Raw genomic sequence first — 21,200 nt, forward strand, 5'->3', positions numbered from 1 at the left:
GTATGTAAAACTTTTGTTTCTGTATTTCCCCTCTTTGTAATCTTTTCCCAATTGTGGAATCAATGAGTCAAAGGGCACGAGTAGTTTGGTGATATTTCTTACATAATTTCACATTTACATTCAGAATTGTTTAGATCACTTCATAACTCCACCAAGGTGTATATTTTTATCTTGCAATATTACCTTTTGCCATCTTTGCTTGTTTATGTGATATGAGATAAAACTTTTTAAGTTGCATTAGTTTATACTTCTCTTACTAGTAGTGATTTAGAGTCTCTACATATGGTCATTTATAGTTTGCAGTTCTTTATAAAACTATTCATTTTCTTTGATCACTTGTCTGTTAGAATGCCTCTTGGTGTTACTTTTTTTTGAAAGTTCCTTACATATCTTGTGTATTAGTAATATTTGCTGAAAATATTCCCCCACTTTGTAATTTCTTTTCTGATTTTATTGCCTTTATATGTACAAAAGTGTTCAACTTTTGTAGCTAGAACCATCATCTTTCATGAACTCCTCTGCCACTTGTTTCTTTAAAAATTCATCCTTTAGCTGTAATTTTAAAATCATTTAATTTCATTCTTTTCTAACTTGCTTTATGATATAATTTTTGTATTAGGGTCATATTTGTATTTTGAACTTAAATTGTGTTGTAAGATGTTGATCTAATTAATTTCTAATGAACTAATTTCGTTTTCCTAACAATTGTTGTCAAAAAGAGAATTCTTCCCTGATTAACTTGTTTTTGGAGTTGTGAAACACTGCGTTAACCTTTTTCAGTTGCTTCTGCTTCTTACCTAGGTTATTAGGATTTTAAATCAATTAGTGAATCAATGAACAAGTATTCATTAAGCAGTTATCATGTGCCAAGTACATTATTGAGCATTAGGAATATATATTTAAAAAAATTAAACAGTCCTTGCCCTCAAGGATTTTATATTCTTTAGGAAGATATAACATGTACGTAGACATATGCAATAGAAATCTACAAATGCAAGATATTTTCAGATGGAGGAAGAATGTACTAGCATCTTGGAATCAAGAAACATTTAATATAAAGATTGAAGCTTGACCTGATCTTTGAAGGAGACTAGGGCTTCTTGGAGGTAGTCAGGAAGAAGAGTGTATTAATAGGCTTGTCATACTGCCTTTACAAAGATTAGCCTTTCTGGTGCTGGTTGTACTCTTACTCACATCTCCTGAGAAATTGGTTGTAGTGGGTGAATTGGAATATTCCTTGTTCTCTTCTAGGCTTTTCCCTTCACGGTCATCACTCAATAATCTTTCCTTCTTTAAACTTTTATGTATAGATCTTTCTTCAGTGTTTGCCCTCTTACTAGGGGATTTCAGTGTATATATGGATAGTCCCTCAAACATCCTACCCTCCCAGTTCCTTCATTTACTTGTTTTTCATGATCTACCCTGCCATTGTACTATAGTTACACACAGACATTATCCTGTCTTCCTTCTTGCCATCACAAGTTTTCTATGTCTGTGTTTATGAACTCTGAAATTCCTTTACCTGATACTAATCTGTTGTCATTTCACCTTTTCCTTTGTCTTTTAACTTCGAATCCTGTTTTTTGTCCTCTGTGTAACCTCTAATCACTCCACCCCTGTGTTCTTTCCCAGGCTATCACCCTTAGCTCTCATTATGCTCTTCCCTTCTCTATCTTGAAATGTTGTTGAACCAGTTTATCTTTATACTGTCTACTTCTCTGAATCCCTCCCTGCTTTATCCTGTCTTGCCTTGCCAAATCATAGCATTGGATGACTCCCACTGTCTCTTGTTTTTGTTCCTACATGTGTGCTGCTAATCACAAAACTAAGCTGATAGTATCCCTTACAAATTTATAGGACATGATCTCAACCAGAATCAAGTCCTCACTGCAGCAGGATAATTCTTTTATTCTTCCCTCATTGATTCACTGACCTGCTTACCACAGTTGTTTTTCCAACTCTTTTCATCCATTCTCATGCATCACATAGCTTCTTCCTAACCTGCCACTCTTAATTGACAGTCTTGCCTCATATTTTGCTGAAAAAAAATAAGACCATTTTTCAGAGAACACCTTCTTTTCCCCTATTCTTTGTGAACATAGTTGAGGAATTTCTTTAACTAAAAACTCAGTAAGATGTAGTGGTGTATGCCTATAACTCTTGCTTCTCAGGTAAATGAGACAAGTGAGCATTATTTATATTAGATAATGTATATAAAGTGCTGTAAAAATGCTGGCTTTTAATACATTACAAGTTTATGTTCTTATTTATCATATAGATGAACTAGCTAAGATCTTTTGGTTATAATTACTAATATTTCTATCATTTATATATGGATATTAAAGACATCATCAAAGATTGAAGCATTTCATTTTAGCCAGTCAGCTCCCATTTTGCTGACTAATTAGTGATTGAAAACACTTCATTAGTGGTGATTGAAAACATTTGAGATTTAATTTAAGCCTTATGTTTAAAAGTACTCAGTTTGAATTTTGGAAATGATCTACTATCTGTATCTCAGTTTATCCAAGAATTTTTGCTATAAAACTCTTAGCAGAATTATTTTTATAGAAAAAAATATATATATACCTGTTCTTTTTATATTGTTGCAGAGGTCTATGATAATAAGTTATCTGTGGAAAAATAGAAAAACTTATAGAAGAGGTTCTTAACTTTGTGTTTGCTTACACTGTCATTCAATCAGCTTGATCTGTATACTTGCAGATATTAGTTACTAATTCAGAAAATCCTGGAGTACCTGACTGATAGATAAACTAGATGCCTACTATGGATGGACCTTTTCAAAAGTTTCAGATTTTATTAATGAGAGACTAAAGAGGAGTAATGATGAAACATGCCTATCTACTTTTGGCATAAAGTGATAAAGTATGATTACAAAATGAAGTATTTGCTGTCAAATTTGGCCAATTTTTGTTTGGCTAGGTTGTTTTGTCTTGCTTACTTATATATCTTAGTTATAACAGAGGATTATATTTGTTGGGAAGAAGGAGAAATCATTGGGTGCTAATGTTGACATAAGAAAAGGCACCAGTACATTATTTTTTTTTTTGGCCAGAAAAAAATGAGAAGAAAGGATATTTAAACACATAAGACAGGTTAAAGTGGAAAATGATATTCATGACTTTCTGAAGTTCTGGTTTTTCATTCCAATCTCTATCCCCAAATCATCCTTTGCTTCATAAGGGTCTTGATAGATGGAATTTTTTCCTCATAGCTATTTATAAAAAATATATATATTTATGTTAGGGGACCTCAGTGAAAGTTATTTTTTACCTTCTACAGCAGTGATTTTTAAAATACAGTTTAATGTTCTTTATAATGTCTTGAATAACTAGTAGAAGGAATATAAGTAATTACTTTTAGTTCAAGCAAAGAAACATCCTGTTTGTTTAGGTATTTATGATACAGACCACAAAATTATAAGCTTTAATATACCAATGCATATTGCATAGTAGATTTGGAATCAGGAAACCTTCTGTGACATGAATGATGATTATTGTAGTCATTATTAGTAATTGTACCATTAATGATAAAGTTTAACATTTAGACATTTTAGAGAATTAGCTAAAGTTTTTTTAAAATGATGTATTTTTTTAAGCAGACATTGTAAATGAGTCTCAATCTGATGTTATTAATTTTAATTATTTAAAGTTGAACTTTTCTATTGTTGTGTCATGTAATGTAACTTTTTTATTAACAAAGGAATTGATAAGAACTATGAATTTTGAATTTAATTATTAGTTAAAATAAACTTTTTAAATTTCATATAAAAGTAGAGAGTTTTTCATTCTTGGTACTGATAAAATAAGCAGACTCAAATGAGGGATACATTGTATCCACATTGTTGATGTCTTCTTTAGATGCATCTCTAGCAGAAGCTATATAGTATTCAATGCTTTTTGTTTATTAACAATTTTGGAAGCTAAAATAAGTTATATTTTAACCTAATTAGTTACTGTGAAGTCAGTTTCTTCCTGAAATGAAGGACCATCTTAAAAAAAAAAACAAAACTCATAGTATTTTTCCCAATTACATATGAAAACAACTTCCATCATTCATTTTAAAAGATTTTGAATTTCAAATTTTTCTCCTTTCCCTCCCTAAGATTACAACCCTTCTTTTTAACTGTGTTCTTTAGATGGTATACTATGACTATGAATCATGGAATACTGTAGTCTCGAGAACTGAAATTGAGGAACCCTAATGGAAAAGGGGTAGGCTTATGTTGGCACTAGTAAGGTGTAACACTGTAACAAATGAGGAGAACTGTTATAAAGATTCATCAGAGAGATGTTCAACAGAACTAGAAAATAAAAAGTTATTTGATCACATAGCTGACATCTCTAATTTCCATCTAGATTGATTCCTTCAAATGCTAGTGTTTTCTAGTTTTTATTTTTCTTGCATTTTTTGTGTACTTATATAAGTATATATTGTCTCTTCTGATAGAATTTAAGTTTCTGGATCACTTTTTCCTGACTTGCCCAGGGTCACACAGCTAGGAAATGTTAAGTGTCTGAAATCAGATTTGAACTCAGGTCCTCCTGACTTCAGGGCTGATGCTTTATCCTCTGTGCCACCTAGCTGCCCCTTTAAAAGATATTCTTAACACCTAGCACAATGGTACATGGTAGATGTTGAATGAATATTTGCTGATTAATTGCTAAACAAATAACTTCATCTTTGTTTTATTGATATTTACACAATATAAAGTACACAAAGAAGGCCCCTATTATATTCCTCAGATCCTCTCTGCCACATTAGTGGGAAGATATGAATGAGAAAAGTTTCACAGCATAGGCAAGCATTTTTCAGAAGAATATGAACATGATTGCAATCACAGATTTACTGGATTATTGGAGAATCAAATCTATATTAATGATGTTACAAGATTGACTTCCTTTTACTTTGATTCTTTGTGAAGAATTTTGTATTCTTCCTTATTAAGAAAGTGGTACTTTCAAGTGTAATTATTATTAATTTCTTGAAGATTTTTGGTGGATAAAAAAAAGTTGTTCATTTTTATTAGTGTTGGTATCTTTTTAATCTCTTATGGCTAATATGACTAGATAAAATTTAGTTGGCTTTGTTCTTTTGACTCTTGTTTTGTCCCTGAGCTAAAAAAAAAAAAAAAGAGTCAGAATTACACTTTTATCTCACATTTTCACAATGATGTTTTGCATTTATATATCATCTTGTATTAAAAATTGATATATGAAGTGATTTCTTCCACATTAATATTGTTAGGTTTGTGTTGTTATTGTCATTGCGCCAATGAGAAAAAATGAGGTGTTGTTTTTTTTAATCAAATGGTAAAATAAGACTATTTAGTTTAGATAAAAGTTATTTTCTCTAAATACTATAATAAAGAAGTATCCTAACTAGTTAGATAAGAGTATTTAACACATATTTACTATGTTTCACGACTTGTACCAAGTATTGACCAATCAGATTTAAAATTGGCTTACAAAATAAGCTTTCAAAAAGCTTATGTCCTAACTGGGGGATGTGACTCACATAAGGAAATTGTGTCAAGGAAGGTATTTTGTTTTGAGAAGTCACTGGGTTGATGAATTGCAAAAAAGGGTATTTAACTAATGTGAATTTTTTTTAACTTTATATTTTTTTTTTATTATAGCTTTTTATTGACAGAACATATATGCATGGGTAATTTTTCAACACTGACCCTTGCAAAAACTTCTGTTCCAACTTTTCCCCTCCTTCCCTCCACCTCCTCCCCTAGATGGCAGATAGTCTCATACATGTTTAATATGTTAAAGTATATGTTAAATACAATATATGTATACATATTTATACAGTTATCTTGCTGCACAAGAAAAATCGGATTTAGAAAGAAGGTAAAAATAACCCGAGAAGAAAAATAAAAATGCAAGCAAACAATAACAGAAAGAGTGGAAATGCTGTGTTGTGATCCACACTCATTTTCCAGTGTTCTTTCGCTGAGTGTAGGTGGTTCTGTTCATTACTGATCAATTGGAACTGATTTGGATCCTCTCATTGTTAAAGAGTGCCACTTTCATCAGAATTGATCCTCATATAGTATTGTTGTTGAAGTGTATAACCTCCTAGTTCTGCTCATCTCACTTAGCAATTGATATGAATCTTTATGAAAACAACAGTAGAGTTGGGGAGGTAAGGATGTGTATGGACTAAGACAACTGGCCAGAGGATGGCCTGGCATGATAGGTTTGGGGCTAGATAGATATATCAGACGAGGTTATATTTATAAAAACGGCTTGACTCAGTGCCTGTTTGTCTAAACATGTTTATTATATAGTTTTTTATTATATGTAATGTAATAATTATACAAATGTTTATTATTATGAAGGCAGTATATAAATGCTTATTCTATTCTCTTCTCCTAGATATAGTAGGCTCTCCCCACCCAGGGTGAGATTAATGGAAAGAGTCCAGTGAGTAGCTTAGCTTTTCCAGAGCATGAGATTTTGGAGTTCCTTAAAATAGTCTTTTAATTGATCTCCAAGCCTACTGATTTCTCCAAGATTTCTGACTTTAACAATGCAACTTTCACACAGTTGCCAAAATTTTATAAATACATTATTGGTCTTAACCTGTTATTTCACTGCTCGAAAAACCTTAAATATAAAATATAAACTTTTAAACCAAGTGATTAAAGTTGTAAGATCATATATCTACATATCGAACCTTAATTCATTTTGCTCTTCTTCATGCGCTCATGTTTCAGACAAACTAGACAGCTATTTCTTTCTGTATTTCATTGATCAGTCTTGTAATTTCATATAGGCTATTTACCATATTTGGAAAGCTCTTTGTTCTTATTTCTCTGACCATTAAAATATTCTTCCTTCAAGGCCCAGTCCAGGTGTTACCTCCTCCATGAAGTTTTCCTACTCACTTGATGAAACTGAGCACTCTCCTAAATTACTTATAATTCTTTTTTCTAAACTCCTTTTCCCTATAAGGACTAATTTCTGTCATAGTTATGTCTACATGCCTTAGTAGATTGTAATGTTTTTGAGTCCAGACACTGTCATTTTTTATTTAGCATCCCTAGTGGCTACCATGGTCCTTTCAGATCACAATTGTTTGATAAATGTTTTTAGAATTTGAGTTAATTAATGCATTTTAGATGAAACACCTGAATAACAAAACTCTTTCCCTTAACTTGGGAGATGACCCTTAATAAGTTCATTGTTAACCAGTTAGAATAAATTCCATACAGAATAACACTGTACCTGATTTTTCTTATCTGTGTCCATATAAGTGTCAGAGGACTTGAAAGTGAACAGTTTTTTTTGCAGGGTAGGAAGAAGAACTGAACTATAACTAAACTGTGTAATTTATAATTCTTTATAGGCATCATTTCAGTTACTACAATAAACATTTCTACCTTCTAAATAAAATTCATTGACATTCTCAAGCTTCCATTGAAACAAAACAACAGAAATATATCTGATGTAGGATAGAGATGATATAGATATGTTATTTTACTTCTTTACTAATGAATTCAAAGCATTTTAAATTATTTGTTCATTACAGATAGAGGGGGGAAATCAGCTGTTTCATTTTGCAATTTTGTAGATTAGAAATATAATTTTATGAATATACTCATTTTAACAAAATTTTATAACAGTAAAAAAGTTTGTATGTCAGTTACATAGAGTTTATCATTGGATATTACCTCTGTTACAGATTGTCACTCAAGCAGTTGGGATGAAGTAATATTTGTATTCTGTACTAACTCTGAATGACACTATCCATCTCATTCTCTGCTATCTCCTTCTCCTTTTACCTTCATCAAAGAGATATATGGATTGATTAGCAATCACACTGCATATCTTTTAGGATATTCTATATATTTATAGATGAAAATAAGGCTTTTATAGACCTCTTAGAATATGTTTTTTATGAACAATAATAATTGATATTGAAGTATTATCATTAAATTCAATTTTTTTTTGTAGAAAGGGAATTTTGGGAATTATGTAATAAATGTAATTTGATGAGACCAAAGCGTTCCCATCACTGCAGCCGATGTGGTCACTGTGTAAGGAGAATGGATCATCATTGTCCATGGTAAGACAAGATTAATTAATTTTTAATCATTCTAGATTTTGTTATATGTTTGTTTCCTCATTGACTTGTTGAATTTCCCTAATCATTTCTAGGCTGGAAAATAGGATGAGTTCTGTGTTGATAGTAGATAGGCAGTATATAGATAATGGAATGAATAATTCTTCCTTTTCTAGATTCCCCCACCCCCAACCAATACCTTTTTCTGCCCCATGAGATTTATTTTTCTCATATTAAATTTTTATCAAAATAAGTACCTTGTTTAATTTAGTTTGAAAAATGACCTTACATACATCATATACAGTTCTTTTCTACTTCTGAAATTCTATCATTTACTGAGAATTGTAGGTGGGGCAGGGATTGAGTACAGAACTATGTTGATCTTTTTGATCAATAGGGGGCTCTCTTGTAGCAGCTAAACACTTGGTAAAAATAAGCTTTTGAGCTTTATTTTTTTAAAACTTGAAATTTTGCAGGATTTCTGTTATAAAACTTTTGAAAAATCTGTGAAAAACAAGGAATTGTATGTAATTCTGTTTTCTTTGTATTACTCTACATAAACATTTATACTTTGGCATAAATATGTCTAGGTATATGTAAGTTTGTATGTATTAGTGTGAATACATACACACTCACAAATTTATATGAATGCAATTAAGTGTACAAAAAATACAAGAACTGCAAAATGTATGTGGTATTATTAGTAATTATTCAGAGATTGAGTCAAAGTTGATCTTGCCCCTTTACTTAACAATAGAAATAAAATAAATTGATTTTGATAACTTGCCTAAAAATTGACTAGACAATGTCTACAGAGTTAAAATTTAGAGTTGAAAATTTACTGACATTAGAAAAAATATTTTTTAAAAGCTGTTGAAAATATATTATTATAGTATAAAATCAAAAGTTTGCTTAATTTTTTTGATTTGTGACAGATGTCAATGGTACTTTTCCCCCCCAAGTAATAAATTGAGTTAAGATAAAATAGATATCATTATCCTCTGAGAAATCTAATTTTAAGTGCAGTTTCAAATCATATGCACAAAAAGTTAACTCTAATTGCTTCACACATTTGAATTTTAGTTCCTGTTCAAAGAAATGCTTCTGATTATTGAATAAGAAAATATAGAAAATGTGCCAGCTTTAAATTCTTTCTTTAAAAAGAAAACAAAATTTAAGCCTTGTGGAGAATAAAAAGTACAACAAAACCATCCATTTGTAAACTTTCTGAACATTAGGAAACAATGTTATTTTTAAAAATAATGAAAAAAATAATTCTTAATCTTGGGTGACAGAGTATCTTTATTTCATTAATTATAGAAGTGTAAAACTTATTTTTTATTTGTAATCAGTTTCTTGGTATATGGGAAAATGTGGAGGAGAGTAAATAAAATAAGGATACTTCATTTAGCTTTTTTTTTGTTGAGAACTATTAAGGTATTCAATATGTAAGGCTATATAAGTTTATCAACTGGCATAAATTTGGGAGAAGTGAGTTAGAAGAGTAAACTATTTGGAGAAATCATTCCCGGGCTCTTTTATTTGATTTAGCAAACTTCAGATTAAAAGACCAAAACTCAAGTGGCTCTTTGATTTTACTATCTTTATTCAATGTAAGTATCCTAGGTTTTCATTCTGTCAGATGTTTAATAAAATAATTTCTTTATAATCAGACAGTAATCATGTATTATTACATGCTTATTATGTGCTAGACTGTACTAAGTGTTGTGATTACAAAGAAAGGCAAAAATTATTCTCTTCTCAAGGACTATAGTCTAATGGGGGAGACTACATGGAAACAACTATGTACAATGAAGATATTTAATTTATTTTTATATTTATATATAAATGTATATATGCATACAATATATGTGATCTACAATTTATCACTTCTACATGCACACATGCATATGTTTATGTGTTTATAAACGTACATGATTAATTGAATATAATTAACAGAGGGAAGGCAGTAGCATTAAGTTTAATTGGAAAAACTTCTTGTAAAAGGTGGGGTTTTAGTTGTAACTTAAAGAAAGACGGGAGAGTCAAGAGGTAGAGATGAGTGAGGAGAGGATTTATAACTTTCTAAGTAGATTCCTTCATCTGCACAATCCTAAAAATAAATGCTACAGACATTACCACATAAACTGTTTAGAAGGGGAAGTAGGGATGAAAATAGAAATATTTAAAGCACCAGGATTTTAATGTGTGTTGTAGGGATGAAGATTATACATATACATACTCTTATGTAACTTAGCACTTTACATTATTTAATTAATTTATTTTAAATGAAAATTTAATGCAATAAAATTTAATAAATAAAAAATAAAATTTAAATTTTATTGTATTATTGTGATAATTATCACAAACACCCCTATTTCTACTAGCTTATTCTATATTTAGATTAGAAAACGAAATTGTGGAAAATTATTTCCTTCTCTAAAAGAACAATTTAATATGATAATTCATCAGGAATGTGATTCTTCAATATTAACTTCTGTTATATCATTTCCCTCCCAGAGGCTAACAAAGTAGTTCTGCTTTGATATGGTGAAATAATTTAGAATTCTTTATCTTATTGGCCTCAGGGTCTTTGTTGGAGTATTAAAATAAATTGAATGATTTTACATTGTTAAAGTGCTACTTGATAGTGAAAAAATTAGCTAGATGTTTTTAAAAATTGGAAATGTTTAAGATTAAAAGTATTTTATTTAATTTTGTTCTAAACATGAAACTCTTTTGTCTTTTTTAAAAACTGCATTTTGGAAATATTTGGGATTAGCTTTTTCATATTAGCAGGATTTTAGAAATATTTCTAACTAGGAGGAAAAAGATCTAATGAAGATGTAATTTTTCTTATTTTTTACAACTTAGGGTGTGTTATTTTTAGTAGGAAAATGAGTCAGAGTGAATCACTTCTGTTAGGCTGATGAATTATTCTGATTATAATTTCAGGGGAAGTTATAGTGTATATTATTATATTTAATTAATCTTGACCTTTATAGTAATTAAAATGTATAATTGGACTTGAGCTTCTTAATGGTTAATATGTTTGATGCCAAATTTTTGGAAAGTTTTCCAAATTTATATTTCCACATGAAATCAGCAGTTTTTCAATTTAACTTTTTATATATATACTATTCAGTAAACAAATGCATTTTTAAAAAATTTCAAAGGGAATTCATCACAAAATTAATGTGATATACTGAACCTTATGATCTTTTCACCCCAGTTTCCATGAAGTAAAGTATTGGTAGAAAAACTTGTTGGTAAGTTAATCCTATTTTTAAAAAAACAGAATGAAAAAAATTATATTTACCAAATTAAGAAAAATTATATCTAGGTTTGACAGTGTGCTTTGATACCAAGAAATAAAACTGTCAAACCACAGTTCTGGAAAAGTTACTTTTTTTTTTCCATTAGAATTGCCTTTTTAATATGCATTATATTAGAGAAACCAATGATTCTTGTCAAAAGAACTAGATTATAATCTTGCTAAAGTTAAATCATCTTACTATATGACTTCTTCAGTTTCTCTGCAAAATGACCTCATTGACCTCATCCTTGTGAAATAATGTATGAGAAAATATACTATTATTATTTGAGTATGAAATACCTAAAGTACAAAATGCTTCCTAACTGTATTGTCATTTTGTATTGTAGTTTCTTATATTTTCTACTTCCTGTTTCTATTTAATGATTCTAGCAATCATGTCTAATTGAAATAAAAGTAAAATTATAACTTCTTCTTGGGCTATGTTTCTGATCATTTCAAAATTGGCCTACTTCCACTTTTAAAATTTAGTTTTTCATTTGTTTTTGTTTTTTCTCTCTGCAGGATTAATAATTGTGTTGGTGAAGATAATCATTGGCTTTTTCTGCAACTATGTTTCTACACCGAGCTTCTTACTTGCTACGCATTGATGTTTTCTTTCTGCCACTATTACTACTTTCTACCGTTAAAAAAGCGTAACTTGGTAAGAAATTCCATAGCAGATGTCCAGAGGGCAGCTATATCCTACAGCTGTTAGAATGTGTTTTTTTAAAAATTTAGAGGATTTAAAAAAATCTTTAAATGGAATTTGGGTTGGCATGGCAAAGGATATTACTCTTAAATAATGTACATAAAAATAGTGTCAGGATTATCTGCACTCTGTAATGTTATTTATTAATGTTATTGCACATAGCACAGAAGCAATGGATTTGATAGAAAACATAGCTTCCTTTTACAATAAGGGAAAATAGAAAGAGTTGGATACTTACTCACTTGCTTTTTTATGTAATGTAATGTAATGTAATGATGGCTTAGTGGATTGAATGGATTGAGAACTGATATATCTCAGAATACCCAAGTTCAATTTCTACTTCTGGCATATATTGACTTCGTGATCTTTAACAAGGCAATTAACCTCTCCATGCTCTAGACCAGGGGTCCTCAAACTACCAGGGGCCAGATGCAGCAGCTGAGGATGTTTATCCCCCTCACCCAGGGATATGAAGTTTCTTTATTTAAAGACCCACAAAACAGAGTTTTTGTTTTTACTATAGTCCGGCCCTTTAGTCTGAGGGACAGTGAACTGGCCTCCTATTTAAAAAGTTTGAGGACCCCTGCTCTAGACAGAGCTTTAAAGCTCTGCTTTAAAGATTTTAAATTGCAGAGACTTATTTTGATTCCTATCCCCACCCCCATTATTTCCTGTGCTTATTTAAAAAACTCTCTTAGTCCTTTTTGTTTACTCTCTATATTCATTTTTTTTGTTTTTCCTTTCTAAGGTAACCTTCAAACATTGGGATGATTTATTTTATTTTTATTTTTATTTATGTTTTTGCTGAGGCAATTGGGGTTAAGTGTCATACAGCCCAGAGTCATACAGCTAGGAAGTGTCTGAGGTCAGATTTGAACTCAAGTCCTCCTGACTTCAGGGCTGATATGCTATCCATTGCACCACGTAGCTACCTTGATAACTTTATTTCTTATTCTTTCATAAAGTATTTAAGTATTCCAGCTCTATTCACTTCTCCAGCTTCCTTAAAGTCTCCAATTTTTGGTTTCAGTTTTTTTAGTTTCAATTTTTTTCTGATTTTCTAATTCAGCTTTATTTTTTGCACTAAGAACTAAAATTTGACATATATTCAATATTTATTTCTCATTTATTTTGTTTCTGTTTTGAACCATTTTTGGATTTTCTTATTCTTTGATCTCCTGGACTTTCAAAAGATTCTGTGTTTTATCACTCATTGGTTTTCTTTTGTCTAGTATTGTTTGTTGAGAGTTTTGTAATATCATTGCAGATTTAGTACTCAGTTCCTTCTATTTTCTTCTTGGTATTTATGTTGTTTGAGCATTTTCCCACATTTTACTCCATTTTCTCACTCACTTACTTTGATTGGTGGATACACATGCTTAAGATTGAGGTATAAAATGCCTCAACCTTTTTCCATTTAAAATTTTTGCTCTGAGTAATCTGTGATATAAAATTGGTTCATTTTTTTTTCATTCTTCTTTTCTTTAGATTAAGTATAGTAAGCTATTTCTCTGTAACTGTTCAGTTTTTTTTGTCTTTGTATCCCTATTACACTTAACAGAATTCCAGACAATAGTAGATACTTAAAAATGTGTATTGCTTAATGGTAAGTATTTGGAGAAATCTATAAACAGAATGGTTTAAGAGAATCAAAGAAATTATTTCTAGGTGAAAGAGAATAGAGGAGTATTAGGAAAGGCTTCATAAAAAAGATGGACCTGAGCTGGGCCTTGAAGGATAGGGAGGATTATTTAACTATTTCAGGTATAGGTATAGAGTAAAATGGAATTTTATTTTGTTTTGTTTTGTTTTTTGGTGAAGCAATTGGTGAGGCATTAAGTGACTTGTTCAGTCACACACAGCTATTAATTGCTAAGTATGTAAAGCCAGATTTGAACTCTGGTCCTTCTGACTCCAGGCCAGTACTCTATCCACTGTGCCATCTAGCTGCCCCCAAAGGAGAATTTAACAAGATGACATAGGTAAATGATAGCTAATGTAGTTTAGATAGAATATGAAGTATGTAAAGGCAAGTAAAAAGGCTGGAAAGGTAGATCAGAACAAGATTATTGAAAACCTAAATCAACTAGCTGGGTTTTTTGATTTTTTTTAATTGGGTAAATAGTAGGGCACCAGTAGAAGTTTTGGAATGAGAAGGAGGTATTCTCACTTTAAGAAGATTATTCTGGGCCTTTTTGAAAGCTATAAGGAAGATGCAAAAAGAAGCATGGGAGGACAATTACTTATGCTTAAGGGAGAGCTCCTGAGACCTGGATGAGGATGACAGCAGTGGAAAAGAGGAGGAGAGAAGATACTATTGCAGAGTTAGACTTAATGACATTTGTTAAGTCATTAATATGGAGGATAAGCTAGAGGGAAGAGGCAAAGCTGATACTTAGGTTCAGCTTGGGGAGTTTTGGAGAGGAAAATATTTTTGGGGAAAAGGTGAGAATGTGAGCTCCTTATGAGTAAGGATTGTTTCATTCATTGCATTTGTATCCACCACACTTAATAAATATTAGTAAGGTGATTTGAGTTTAGTTTTGGACATATTTAACTTAATATAATTGATTTCAGGAATCCCAGTGGAGAAAATTACATAGAAATTTTATTGTTGCAAATAGGTCAAGATTGGAGATATAGGTTTACTAGTCACTTGCATACTTCCTTATTAGATGATGTCACTATATTATCCTGATTTTCCTTCCAATCCTATGATTGAATCTTGTTTATTTTTCAGTATCACACCTTTTAAATATGGGCATTCCACCAAATTCCATCCTTAACTCTTTTTCAAGCTATGCTCTCTTTCCTTCATGCATGTAGATCAATCAATAGCCATTTATTAAGTCCCCATTTATGTGCCAAGCACAGTGCTAAGTGTTTTTTTACAAATATTATTTTATCCTAAAATAGGTACTAGTATTATCCCCATTTTACAATTGAGGAGACTGAGGCAAAGAGAGGTTAACTGCCTAGCTTATATGATATTTAGTAAGCATCTAAAGACCTGACTTCAGGTCTACCATACTCTCCATTGAGCTCCCTAGCTGCGTTTAAGACAGTGTCTTTAAGGAAATTGGCAGGAGAAGAATAAAAAAAATGATCTAATTCAATTTGTTTATAATTGTGAATACCAGTTAAACTATCCTAGAACTTTGCTCAATTGAAAGTAAATTCTTTTTTTACATTTAGTTTATCTAAGAAATCTATTTAGAAGGGGTTCTTTATTGGACTGGCAGAGACCCTATTATAAAATAGTGGCACTTATGTTACCCATTGAATAAAACCTCCAGAAATAATCTTATCACAAATGTTTTCTTTTCATTATCTAGTTCTAGTTATTTGGATGCTTTTTTTTTTTTTGAGTCATTCTAAAAACTAGGTTTTCCTTCATCTCAATTGGAGCATATGTGCAAAGCAAATACATACATACTGAATATTGCATGGAGTATTTTATAGCTTTTGAGACTTAAATATATATTTTATATATATATATATATGTATATATACATATATACACACATATATATATCTCAGAATGGTCTTAGGATCGTATTATTATTATTTAGTATAGTTTATAGAAAATAGTATTAAACTTTTCATTTTTATGTTTTAAATTTATTTTTACAAATTTATCCTCTTGCTGTTTAGAAATCAGTGGGAAATTGATGACCTAAAAGAGATTAATTAATTATAATTTCAGTTCATTCACAGACCATGTAGTCTTCAAATTAGGAAAACTGGATTTCTCAATGACTTGTTGAATGATCTTGGGCAAGTCAACACATCTCTATGTTTCATATTCAATATGAGTACACTTAAATTAATCTCTTTTTCCTCAAATGGATGTTAAGAATTAATAATTAAATGGATGTTGAGAATCAATAAGAAAATGGGACAGTTTCTGTTTGACAAAGTAATTTCTTGGATATAGGATATTTCTAAATATGTATGATTCCTCCAAGTCATTACATAAGTACCTAAATTCTAATTAATATGTGGTTAATTATTTTTCTTTTTATATATTATATAAGCAGTAAAAGGATCTGTGATTTTTGCCATAAAACTGTGAATCCTAATTTTCTTTTAAGGCTGTATTGCGATTAAAGACCAACCACGTAAAAAGTGTTTACTTAAAAAACCCTGTTTGTATTGTTCTGTTGTCTGCTTAACAAATAGAATTGGTGGCTGCTGAAAAGAATTAGATTCCTTATTTGACAAAGAAAACCACATTTGACCATTTTTCTAAATCTTAATATATTTAAATGACTGAGGCTAATTGATCATAGGATCATAGATTTAGAGGTAGAAGGGACATTGAATAACTATTATTATAGAGAAATTTTGTTTTTTGTTTTTTGTTTTTTTTTTTTTTGGTCTTAGTACATATTAGAAAACTATAGATAGACTTTGAAAAATATATACGATATTTTAGACTCTCAGGCACACTTAAATAGTTGGTCCTATAGCTTATAGAACACTTCTAGCAGTCTCCCTAAATATATTTTCTTTAAAGATAAAGCAAATTATATGGGATTGGGATGGGAATGAGCAAGGCAGTAGATTGAAACAGTTTAGAAATCATTTGAAGCATTCACATGACTGACTTATTCACATTAAATTTAAAAAGCAACTATTCTTTTTTAAAGAGATATTATTTGTATTTCTAATATAGATCAGCTAATGTAGTTGATAATTATGCTTTTAAGATCATGTGTTGTATAAAGGTTCCTAGATGTGTACTTCCTGATAATTCTGTATTGAAGAATATTTATTTTTTCTCAGCAGGACCAAATGAGAAAAATTTTATCAGTCCTATTGACTTTTTGGTGAATATGTAGATATACATGCCTTATCTAATGTACAGATTTGTTTTGAGGATTAAATGTGAAGAAGACTAGATGCAAAAATGCTTTGTAAAAGAAAGAATTATACAAAGAGTAAAGAATATCATTAATATAATTAATAGAATAGGTACAATGGTAAAACTCAGATTTCCTTTTCACAATCATTTTTAGGATATTTAATTTTAAATTGGTCATTTCTGATTGACTTATTTTTGTATGTAGGGCAACTTATAGGCTGGCTACATTTCCGATCCTCAATTTAGGTTTTTAGAAAAAAGGACATGGTGCTGATATTCAGGAAAAGGAAAATAAACATTGTTTGGGATTTCAGCCAACTCTTCTGCTAGGAAGATATTGACATTATTGTCCTCATTGGCTGATTCTAATAGCGTTGCTAGGGACTTGGTGTCAAATATAACTGGCTTACAAAGAAGAGAAGCAGCAAGAAGATTTGGTTATAATTAGCATGGAATTTAGGCAAATCTACAAAATTTATTCTACTCTGAATTTCATACAAATTATTCCTTAAAAACATTCCAGAGACCCCATCATTCTTACCTTTTATATTTATTTCTTTTTGTTTGGGCTAGTTTTGTCTTTAATCAGTTGCTTTTGTTTACTTAGCATGAATAAGAACTTGTATTTATTGTGATATGGAAAAATGGGTGGAATTACTAAAATAAATGCTTGACCATCTGGAATTTTAACATCATGTTGGCATGTTAAGAATAGTTGTGAAATTATGACTGCATGCCATCAGATTTATTTGTATTTAGATATATGGTATAGGGAAAAAGGGATAAGGATAAAACATTATTTTTAATCTTTTTTTTAAAATTTGTTTTTATATTTGTCTATACTGAAATACTAACATTTGAGACCTTAACATTTCTTTTTCATTTCATTTCCTATTTTAGTTTAAAAGGATTGAATTATAAGTCTTAAGTAGATAGTTAAAACCCTATATTGTATCTGTCTTTGCTTATTCAATGCTTAGTGTAATACCTTTATGGCATAGGCACACAGTGACTATTTACATTAATTAGGAGTGGCTGATTGATCTTGAGTTTCCAATACATATGGTGTGGCTGTGGCAGTGGGGTGCCTGGGTCTTGTGGGATAGGATGGAGAAGAGCAATGAGCTCTGCTTCTCAGCACTCAAGTAGGTCTGACCCATTTTCTTCTCTCTGCTAGATCATTCTGCCCCAAGAGGTCAATATATCAGCTTATCTTCCAGTCACTGATTTGGCTTTAAGGTTCTATCTCCATACTGGACTAGTGAGAGAACCATCAATTATTTTGTTCCTGGGTCTTCTCCCAACTGCCTGTCTAAATCTGAGCATTATGATGGACTAATTACTGGCTGTTGTCCTCTCATAGTCACTGGGAGCTTAGACAGGTTATTACTGACTTTATCAGAGATATGTTAGGAAAGGAGGCAGTGCAGTTTCTTGATGCTTTCACCTATTCCACACTACTCGTTATTTTAGCTCTCATGATGTTGGCTTCTACAATGTTATTGTCGTGCTGTACATAACATCTGACCTCCTTGTTATCTTCTAGAGAAAAGAGTCTAGTAATTTGTAGACATTACTGATGTTAATTGCACATATTATCAAGATTGTAAATTGTCAGACTTTCCAAACTCTCAGAGGTTCAGTATTGTTTCTCTTCTCAGCCTGACTGAGCTGAAATCATGAAAAGAAAATTTTCTTTTTCTTTTTTTTTTTTTTTAATAGGAGAGAGATTTTTGGGAAGGATAGAAAGTGAGTAAATGTGGTAAAAATAAAATCATTTGCTCATTTTAATAAAATAACAGATATTATCATAAAGTTAAAATTGGTACTTATAACTTGCTCATAGTAGAAAAACTAAACTTGGGTTTTTGGACCTTGCCTGACAAAGTAGTATATTTGTTGGTTGAAATCAATGTGTAATGAGGGTCTAGCAGCAGCTGTGAGTGGTTTAGTCCTCTAGGGGGTGCACGTTCATCAAAAGTCCATTTTTGTATTTAAGCAGCCATCTATATAGTCAAGAAAAAAGGTGGGTGATTATAGGTCTGGAAGTGACTTATGCTTGTCACTGTAGTTGTTAGTATTAGCACGAATTTCCTCCTCTTTGCCTGTAGTAGGCAAAAAGAATCTTTTTGCTTGTTTTTATTTATTTAAAAAAATAAATATCTGATTAAAATTTTCTTTTGTTATTACCTGACTCAGTTTCTTTTTAATGTAATTAACACAGAATTTTTGAGCCCTCTGTTTTATGAGGAAGATGGATAGGTTTGATTTCATTTTACTTTAAAAATTGTATCTTTAATCATCATGTATGAATATTCTTTTGGCTCAGAATTTAAATATTGACATTTGTTTTAGCCAAATTATATAAACAAACTTATATAAATGTATTTTTAAAAAGTTGCACAGAATAAATATTTGTTTTTTGTTCAGAATTGAAATACTAAGCCTTTAATTTAGCTACACTATATTAATCTTTAGAATTGGCAAAAAGAACTAAAAGCAGGAAGTAAAAATTATTAATACTTTCATATGTGCATTTATGAAGAAAATGTCAGAATTGGGATGCATGAAACTGAATTACATAAAAATCACAATTTTTATATTCTTAGTTAAATTTTATAAGATGTGGTTGTCATTTGTTGGAAGAAATGAAATGGGTTAACTATTTCTACCGTAGATAGTTAGGGTTTTTAATATGTCATACTCCCTAACCTTATGAGGAAAGAAAGTATAGTGTGAAATGTTTCTTTTTTAAAAAAATTAACTGAAATTTCTTTTATCATGGAATTTCTAAAATTCAAAGTTTTCTTTACTATATATTCAGCCATAAAATTAAAAATTGTTTTTCCACAACTACATCCATGGAGATACTTGATTAATAATCATTGTAACTTCCATTAACTGTTGCTGAACTATTTTGATCATAAGGTTTCATCAAATAATAGTAAAGTGAAAAGTGTTCATAAGGAGAAATTAACTTGTAAAAGCCATTCCTATAATCATAGAAAGTAGAGGATGAAATAATCTACACATATTAAAAAATTAATTTTAAAAAATCTTGGAGCCCTAGTTGTCTAATATTTCTAAAATAAAAAGATTATTAATAGAAGATTTAGAAGACTTCTAAAGGTAACTTCCTATTCTTAACTCAATGATCCTATGATATATGAACCTCTGCCTATAGCTTTTAGCTTTCTATTTTGGAAATTGTAGATGGAATAGAGCAATGAACATTTATGAATTGGCTTAAAAATTTGCTATGCTATTGCTATTAATTATGTTGGCTACTAGATTTATGATAGCCATAATTTAAGTGTTATTCTCTGAGTTAATTGCTCTTATTGATGTTGACACAGGATCATTGAAGTAATGACCCTAGTTCTCAGGTACCCACTGAGTCCCAGTATTTTAGTTAATAGCCTTTTATGTTGTATTAGAGTTTCTAAAACTAGTCAGTCAGCAAGCATTTATTAAGAACTTACTGTGTATCAGTTACTTTGCTAAGTACTAGGAATACAAAGAAAGGCACAGTTTTCCTTATGTTAAAGGAGTTCACATTCTAATGGAGGAAGGTTTGGTGGTGGCAGGGAGATAGTTCAGTTTTAGACATGGTGATTTTAAGATGGCTACAGAATATCCATCCATTTTTAGATGTTCAAATATAGGTAGAGTTGTAAGACTGTCAGAGACTTACTATCAGAAGAGAGATTAGGTCTGAATAAATAGGTTGTATAAGGATGAGAAGTGAAGAGATCCCCTATCAAACAGAATATTTTAGAGGGAAAAGAAAAGAGGGTCTAGGCCTGAGCCTCAGGGGATATCACCCTTAGAGGGCAAGGCCTGCCTGGTATGAAAATCAAGAAAAAGACAATGAGAAAAAACAGTCAGACAGGATAGGAGGCTAACAAATAGAGAGCCTAGAGAGAAAAGAATATCACAGAGAAGGGAGCATCTAATGCCATCAGAGACTACAGAGTTCAGAGTGATGAGGATTGAGGAAGAGGTCATTACATTTGTCAAGTCAGATTTGGCAAGAGAGAAACAAAGAGCTAGAAGACCAGAGATGTTCAGGAGAATCAGTTTTATGTTGTGCAAAGAACATTGAATTTGGAGTTGGAACAAGATCCTGTCCATATCCCACCTCTCAGACTGCTGTCTGTGTGGACTTGTATGACCACTCTCACAGAACTGTTAGGATAAAACATGGTACC

General features: G+C 30.8%; 1 protein-coding gene across 3 annotated transcripts in view; it reads left to right on the forward strand.

Moving 5' to 3' along the window:
* Window positions 1-21,200, forward strand: part of ZDHHC21 (zinc finger DHHC-type palmitoyltransferase 21) — a 65,729-nt gene that overhangs the window by 17,200 nt on the left and 27,329 nt on the right. For all 3 annotated transcript variants that reach the window (XM_031946831.1, XM_031946877.1, XM_031946936.1), the window contains 2 exons: window positions 7,989-8,100; window positions 11,936-12,074. In XM_031946831.1, coding sequence (XP_031802691.1) covers window positions 7,989-8,100; window positions 11,936-12,074 — 251 coding nt within the window. The remainder of the gene's footprint in view (window positions 1-7,988; window positions 8,101-11,935; window positions 12,075-21,200) is intronic.

This window comes from Sarcophilus harrisii, chromosome 1 (genome assembly GCF_902635505.1).
Source record: "Sarcophilus harrisii chromosome 1, mSarHar1.11, whole genome shotgun sequence".
In the NCBI taxonomy this organism is placed as follows: Eukaryota; Metazoa; Chordata; class Mammalia; order Dasyuromorphia; family Dasyuridae; genus Sarcophilus; species Sarcophilus harrisii.